Source organism: Salvia splendens, chromosome 12, assembly GCF_004379255.2.
Source record: "Salvia splendens isolate huo1 chromosome 12, SspV2, whole genome shotgun sequence".
In the NCBI taxonomy this organism is placed as follows: domain Eukaryota; kingdom Viridiplantae; phylum Streptophyta; class Magnoliopsida; order Lamiales; family Lamiaceae; genus Salvia; species Salvia splendens.
The window spans coordinates 9,610,420-9,618,292 of NC_056043.1; the positions used below are offsets into that span (position 1 = coordinate 9,610,420).

The 7,873-nt window shown below is 39.0% G+C and overlaps 1 protein-coding gene across 1 annotated transcript; it reads right to left on the bottom strand.

Moving 5' to 3' along the window:
• Positions 1-305: 305 nt before the first annotated feature.
• Positions 306-1,729, bottom strand: LOC121757504. The gene is made up of 3 exons (XM_042153037.1): positions 1,173-1,729; positions 905-1,079; positions 306-845 (listed from the first exon to the last, which is right to left on the bottom strand). The coding sequence occupies exons 1-3, from the start codon at positions 1,727-1,729 to the stop codon at positions 306-308; spliced, it is 1,272 nt and encodes a 423-aa protein (XP_042008971.1).
• Positions 1,730-7,873: the final 6,144 nt, after the last annotated feature.

A 7,873-nucleotide genomic window follows, 5' to 3' on the forward strand; every position in this document is an offset into this window, starting at 1 on the left:
TATCTGAGGGCTAAAGCTTAAAAACCATACACATTCATGATATAAACACTTGCACATTACAAGTCACCCCTGTTATATGGTTAGGAGGTTGTAATGTGTGACATTTTGCCTTAGGAGCCACCCCTATACAGGTTTGGAGGCTGCCCTATGATGAAACTTTTCTGAGGGATTAGGATTTTAAAAGCCACCCCTGTATTGGTTTGGAGGCTTTACAAAATGACAAAAACAGTTGAATAGCATAAGCCACACCTAATTCTGAGGCTTACTCAACCAACTGACAAAAAATATGCTTCCTACATGATTAACTAGAAGCCCACAGCTGCTGTGACACCTGAGATGTCATAATTTGTACTCACATCATGCTCTGGCAGTTGGAGGTATGCCACAGCAGCCTTAACAACTCCTTCTTCAACCTCTAAAGCTTGTGGCAGTGTCCCCATCCTTGTTAGCCTCTCTTTATTCATGTGTGGGGTCTTGTATCCATTGCACCCTTGCACCTTAAGAATCTCAGTTAGACAACCTTGTAGAGTAAGGAAAACATTATTGAGTGTGTATGGGCTAAGTTCATCAAAGGAGCTATGCACATTCCTCAACAACTCATCCACTCCCTTAGCCACCTTATCATCTTGTAGAGATTGGATTGCTCTAAAATATCCCAAATCCAACACATTGCAATCTGGGGATTGTGGAGGTTGGCACCTGATGTGAAACTTGAACCCATCTGTGGATGCTACTGCTAGAAAGTCAGCATCATTGTGGTGTATATGAGGCTTGGCATTGTCTTGTTGTATGAAAATCTCCTTGCTCACATTATGTGGCCATTTTGCCTTGATTGCTGGTATGATCTACACATATACAATCTGTTACTATGTGAATGTATACTTAAGGAAAACAGAAAGTGTACCTTCTCAATTAGGCATGCTCTCATTACTTCCTTGTTAACTGATTGAATTGGCTTTGTCTCCATAGTGCCTCTTGGTCTGTTCTTGGACTTCCTCTTTGCTGGCTCCATAGTTGTGAATGGAAATATGCCTATTTTTCCATCAAAAATGACTTCTCCATTTTCTGCAAAATGTGGCCTACACACAGCACACATAAACATTACCTTTGTGATGAACCTCTTTGACTTACATGCTCTGTATGGCTCTGTTTCACCTGGCAGCAGGTAGTACCTTTCTGAAGTCTTAGTCATGTAAAACCATTTTTCATCTATGTGCACCACATTGTGCATTGGGTGATATTTTAGCATACCATTGGCTATGAGTGGTTGAATATGGCTTAGACTCCATCTAATTCTGGCCACTTTGTTTGAAGAGGTAAGTATAGGCTTAATGGCATTTGTGTGTGGCCTTAGGTGTTGTTTTTTCACAAACCTACCAACTGTGCTCTTGCTTACATTAAGTTTATAAGCAAGCTTACGAATGTTAGATCTCTCAAGAACTGACAGCTCTCTTACCTTTGCAGCATCAAGCTGGAATTTGTCTTTGTGCTCATATCCCTTAACTCTGCCTCTTATGTTGACAGGTACTCCACTCTGAATTTGGAGTTTTGCTTCTGCCCAAATTCTCTGGGCTGTCTTCCTGCTAACACCAAACTGTGTTGCTGCCTTTTGAATAGCTCCATGTGGTACTACTCCTGCCTTGCTCCATTGCAGCAGTGTCTGAGCTAGCAGATTTTTTTTGCTGGTTGGTATTATACGAGAGTCTCTTCCAGCAGGCTCCTCCTCCATAGCCCAGTGATGAAAATTTTCTGAGGGCACTAGTTCAAAAATTGTGAAATTGTAGTTAGATGTACTCCTATTATAGCTATGTGTAGCTTGAAATTCCCTCCAATATTGTGTGTTGTAAATTGTGTTCCCTCCATTAGTTTCAATTGATTTTCCCTCTTTGGAGTAGGTAGTTGAGGTATGGCCTCTCAACATGTATGGAATAGGGTGCTAGCCCTATAATTTGGAAATACAGATACATGGTTGAATGTATGTGAGCCATATTTGTGTGTTTTTGAAGAATTTTCACTTCACTGGATGCTTACACATTTGCAGGGTGATATCCCCAAAAATTTCATTGTTAATCACATTACTTATTTAACCACAGTAATTTTCGTATTAAGCCTTTTAATCACATTAATTTTGTAATCACCACATTAATTTATCACAATACTTATGTAATTACAGTTTTAATCACAACATTAATTAATCACAACATTAAGTAATCACAATTTCATTTCGCATTACTTCTACGCAATCACAGATTTTTTAAGCACATTACTTTTGTAAGCACACAATTAATTAATCACATTAATTATTTAACCAAGTTAATTTCGCATTAATCATTTCATAACAATAATTAGTTAAACACAATAATTATTTAATCACCCCTCATGTAAATAACAATAAAAGAAATACATCCATGTGGGACCCAAACTCCACTACACTCCTTCATTTAATACAAAGTCAAATAACTCCTTAAAACCCGTGCCCGGTCAAACCGGGACGAATTTTGGGGGACGGAGGGAGTATAAGTTATAGACAAGAAAAAAATAATACCCGTAAAATTCCAAAATTGTAGTAATATCAAAGAGAGAGTTGTAATAGGACGGTACAATATTTTTTCTTAACATGAAAAGTAATGTATATGATTACTTTTTTATGTATAAAATATTACTATATTATAAGGCCAATTACATATAAATTGTAGTATATGGAACGTAAATTGTGATCATCATATTTAATATTTTTTCCCACCTTCCATAAAACAATTAATGGATGGCTTAACTTAACCGTTAGTTTAGTCAATAGGTGTTTAATTGATGTGGCATGAGGTTTTTTTTATTTTCATTTGTCAAGTATTTATTGGTGAGGTACACTAAATCATTATGCCATCTTGGTGTGGATTGACCATGGAATTTTTACTCCTCCTCTTCCCCAACTTTCTTTCTTCGTAAAACATGGGATTTCCGGCAGCGCAGACACAGAGACACCAGCAACAGCAATGGTGGGGGTTCAGGTACACCGGCAGCGCAGACACAGAGACACCGTCCCTGGTTCTAACGTTCTAAATTTGGTTTCATTTTGTCTGAAATTTTCGTTGCTGGTATCCGGTAGACGCTCTCCACCACTATACATGCTTAGGCATGCACAACGGTTCATCATACGCATGAACCGGAACCGGCCCGCCAACGGTCCCGGCGGTTCCGGTTCCGGTTCCGGTTCAAAAACCGCCGGTTCACCAGGCAGTTCAAAACCGCCGGTTTTTGGCCTGAACCGCCGGTTCCGGTTCATGAACCGGCGGTTCAACCGAAATTAAAAAATATAAATATTTTTTATTTAAAAAAATTGATTTTTATATTTAAAATCAATTTTTACAAACAAATGAATACAAGAAATTCGTAATAGCCCATATATATTTGATGGGCTTGCGAATTTAATAAACCATTCTTGGTTGTTTCTCTTTTATAGAGACATCCTTGAATGTTTTATGTTCCACTTTCGATGTGGGACAAACTAATTCTTGGTTGTTTCTCTTTTATAGAGACATCCTTGAATGTTTTATGTTCCACTTTCGATGTGTGACAAAATCATTTTTGGTTGTTTCTTTTTTATAGAGACATCCTTGAATGTTTTATGTTCCACTTTCAATGTGAGACAAAATCATTCTTGGTTGTTTCTCTTTTATAGAGACATCCTTGTATGTTTTATGTTCCACTTTTGATGTGGGACAAAATCATTCTTGGTTGTTTCTCTTTTATAGAGACATCCTTGAATGTTTATGTTCCACTTTCGATGTGGGACAAAATCATTCTTGGTTGTTTCTCTTTTATAGAGACATCCTTGAATGTTTTATGTTTCACTTTCGATGTGGGACAAAATCATTCTTGGATGTTTCTCTTTTATAGAGACATCCTTAAATGTTTTATGTTTCACTTTTGATGTAGGACAAAATATATAAACAAAGTTATTATTCAAATATATTCTTGATTGATAAAAATAATGAATTATTGAGAAATATGATTTATATATAGAAAATATTTATTTGTATAATATTATTGGTTAGGTTTATACAATTTGTATAAGAATTATTCTTTTAATGTGTATAATATTATTTATTAGTTAACATATACATAAATTTATAAACATAAGCAAATCATTAATGATAAATAACTAATGAATAATAATTTATGTAATAATATTTGTTATTATTACATAAACTATTATGTCCAATATTAAGTATTGATATATTATAAACATATACATAAATAACTAATGAAATAGAATAATTTGCTTTGACCATAAATACATAAATTTATTATAGAATAATATTGGACATATTAGTTTATAAATACATAAATAATATTGGACATACCGCATATATACAAAGAAAAAATATATATAGTGATTCCCACTACAGTGATCACAAAAATCCAAATGATTGATGATCAAAGCAAATTATTCTATTCATAGGAATCGGTTGGCCCTTGATTGGAAGATAAAATATCAATACTTAATAGGACATAATAGTTTATGTAATAATAACAAATATTATTACATAAACTATTATTCATTAGTTATTTATCATTAATGATTTGCTTATGTTTATAAATTTATGTATATGTTAACTAATAAATAATATTATACACATTGACAGAATAATTCTTACACAAATTGTATAAACCTAACAATAATTATTATACAATTAAATATTTTCTATATACAAATCATATTTCTTAATAATTCTTTATTTTTATCAATCAAGAATATATTTGAATAATAATTTTGTTTATATATATCATACAAAACATGAAGAAAAGTAGAAGACAAAAGAAAGTTTTGTATCCCACATTAGAAAAAGATGAATGAATGCTCTAAACATGTAGTTATAAAAGAAAGTACTTCAACATATTTTGTCCCACATCGAAAGTGGAACATAAAACATTCAAGGATGTCTCTATAAAATAGAAACAACCAAGAATGAGTTTGTCCCACATCGAAAGTGGAACATAAAATATTCAAGGATGTCTCTATAAAATAGAAACAACCAAGAATGAGTTTGTCCCACATCGAAAGTGGAACATAAAACATTCAAGGATGTCTCTATAAAAGAGTGAGTTTGTCCCACATCGAAAGTGGAACATAAAACATTCAAGGATGTTTCTATAAAAGAGAAACAACCAAGAGTGAGTTTGTCCCAAATCGAAAGTGGAACATAAAACATTCAAGGATGTCTCAATTTTTTTCTATATCTCTTTTCTTTTACCAATTATACATTAAAATTCGTGTCATTTCAAATGTTATCTAGGAGTATTTTTTAGAGACGGAATGAGTATTAATTATTAAGACCAAAAATATAAAAAAATAAATACCATCTAATTTAATAATGAATAAAGAGAATACATATAAATATATATAAATTATACACGGTACATTTTAAATTTAATTAAAAATTAATTTTTATTATTTTTTATGCGTGTACCCATTAGAGCATCCACAATAAGAAACGTCCAGCAATAGCCCAGCCATAACCTAGCCACAAACTCCTCCTGCTACATCATCAACACTAAAAATCCTCCTGCCACATTATCAAAACAAGCAAATAGTCCAGCCATAGCCCAGTCATAGCCTAGCCACATCACTAATAACAATTATATAATAAATCAAATAATTAACAATCACGCAATATACAAAATTTAATTTACGAGACAGATACGGGAAACATTAATAATACTAATAAAATTAAAAAAGTACAATAATTACAAAAAGTACAATAATTTTAAAAAAATTACAATAATTAAAAAGTACATTAATAAAAAAAAGTTCACTCCTCGTCTCCGTCGTCGTCTCCTCCGTCGTTGTCGCCACCCTCGCCCCCGCCTCCGTCGCCACCGTCGCCGCCGCCTCTACTCCCGCCGGTATTCCTCCATGCCGGCTCCAAATCGTCACGCATGCTCACGAGCAATGCGTGAAGATAACTCTTCTCCCCGGGGTTCGTCGTAGCCCCCCATTCGGCTAACGTCTTGACCATCTGAGAGTGCGTTTGTTGACACGCGAAGAATTTGAGGTCCTCTGTGGACTGGCCAAGGGGGATGCTGACTGGACCTCCTGGGAGTTCCCGGCGACCCCCCTCGCCTCCTGTTGCGCCCGCTTCTGCCCAGCCGGGCGAGTTCGGCGAGCGAACGAACGTGGGGTCGGGACCTCCTGGGCCTTCTCGGGGAGGTCGTGGGAACCACCGCTGCCGCCGCTGTAATCACCGGTATAGTTCAGTCGTTGCTTCTTCGGCCAGCCAGCGTCGACACCTGCCCGGAACTTCTCGGAGTCGTTTAGCACAAGATAGCAGTTCCAGTAGGTGAACTCCTTATACAACCCGGGTTGGGGGAAGGCTTTCTCCGCTATCCTCCTGCAGTCATCCTCCGTTTGGCCACTATGCTGCATGCGGAGGGCGTTGGTGTACAAGCCCGCAAATCGGGAGACCGCAACCCTAATTCGGTCCCACGCCTTCCGGCAATCCTCCCCGTTGCGTGGCCTCCCCTCCGGGCAAAATGTCTTGTAGGCTGCTGCTATCTTGCCCCACAAGTTGACGATTCTCTGGTTGTTCGAAGCGAGAGGATCATCGCAAACACTGACTCACTCCTTGCACAGCGCGACGTTCTCCGCGTCCTTACACCTCATCCGGACCTGGCTATCCTCACCCGGCTGCGACGACTCGCCCTTCTTCTTTGGGGCGCCCCTATCCCGCACTGCTCCCCACGTTTGAACGGGAGTTTCCGGAACCCCGAGCATATCAAACCCCAACTCATCTAAGGAGAAAGTATCAAATTGCGTGAACTGCGCCTCCGCTGGGGTCGAAGTGTGCGCAGAAGAAGCAGTCGAAAAATCAAAATTGGGGCGATAGACGTTTTCCTCCCCCGGCGTCCCCTGCGTCCCCTCCCTGTCGGGGGTTGCATCGCCGGTACCCACCCTGTCGTCCCCTGCGTCGGGGGCTGCATCGTCGTCCCCCCCCCCCCCCAGGCATCATCTGCATCCCGGGTGCCCACCCCGGCATCATCTGCACACGGGCTGCATCCCCGGTACCCCCTGCCACGCCGGCATACTCCCCCCAGCTGCCATCCCGGGCATCATCCTCTGCCACGGGTACATGTTGTAGTACCCTGGCATCGGACCCCATCCACCTCCCACGGGTACCGGGGGAGTTTGAGACCCGCTCGTCACTGGAGTACCTTCGTTGGTGTTCTCCATTTCGCGTTGTTGCTCTTGTACAGAAATTAAGATAGAGAGAGTACTCGTTAAAACAAGTGGTGTGAATGAAAATGACGTGCAAAGCGCGTATATATAGTGTTTCAAATATTTTTTTTTTAAATACAAAATTCGGCTGGGCGATGCGCTAGGCAATCCGGAGGCTGCAATGGCGCCGAGCGGATCGCCCAGCGCCACAAAATCGCCTAGCGCTAGGCGGTTGCAATGGTTCGCCTAGCGCACCGCCTAACGCCGACGCTCAGCTAGGCGGTGCGCTAGGCGCCATTGCGGATGCTCTAAGAAATAGTGTTGAGAAAGAGAGAGAGGTGATGTCAGCTTCGAATCCAAAACAGCTTTAATCTGTCCCTTGACCGGCGGCCCATGGGCCCCCACCATCGTAGAAAAATGAGTTAATGGGCCTACCAAAAGCAGTTCCGGGCCCAGTAGCACGCACATCATCATACTTGTCTTACTTTCTTTCTCGATTTATTTTTTTTATCTTTTTTTGATGGGATTTATATAGATCTAAACATACACATTATTTAAATGCTACTCCATTTTCTGGTAACATTTCTTACTTGGGAGTTTGGGATTCATAAAAATCTAACCATACACGGTAGTTAAATAACTAGTTCCTTTATTTCAATA

Bases quoted from the DNA above. Each gene is read 5' to 3' on its own strand.
- LOC121757504 (XM_042153037.1), bottom strand. From the start codon at position 1,729: ATGGAGGAGGAGCCTGCTGGAAGAGACTCTCGTATAATACCAACCAGC. The intron at 1,080-1,172 runs GTACTACCTGCT...TGCTGTGTGTAG, and splicing joins ATGACTAAGACTTCAGAAAG to GCCACATTTTGCAGAAAATG. The intron at 846-904 runs GTACACTTTCTG...GTATATGTGTAG, and splicing joins GAGCATGCCTAATTGAGAAG to ATCATACCAGCAATCAAGGC.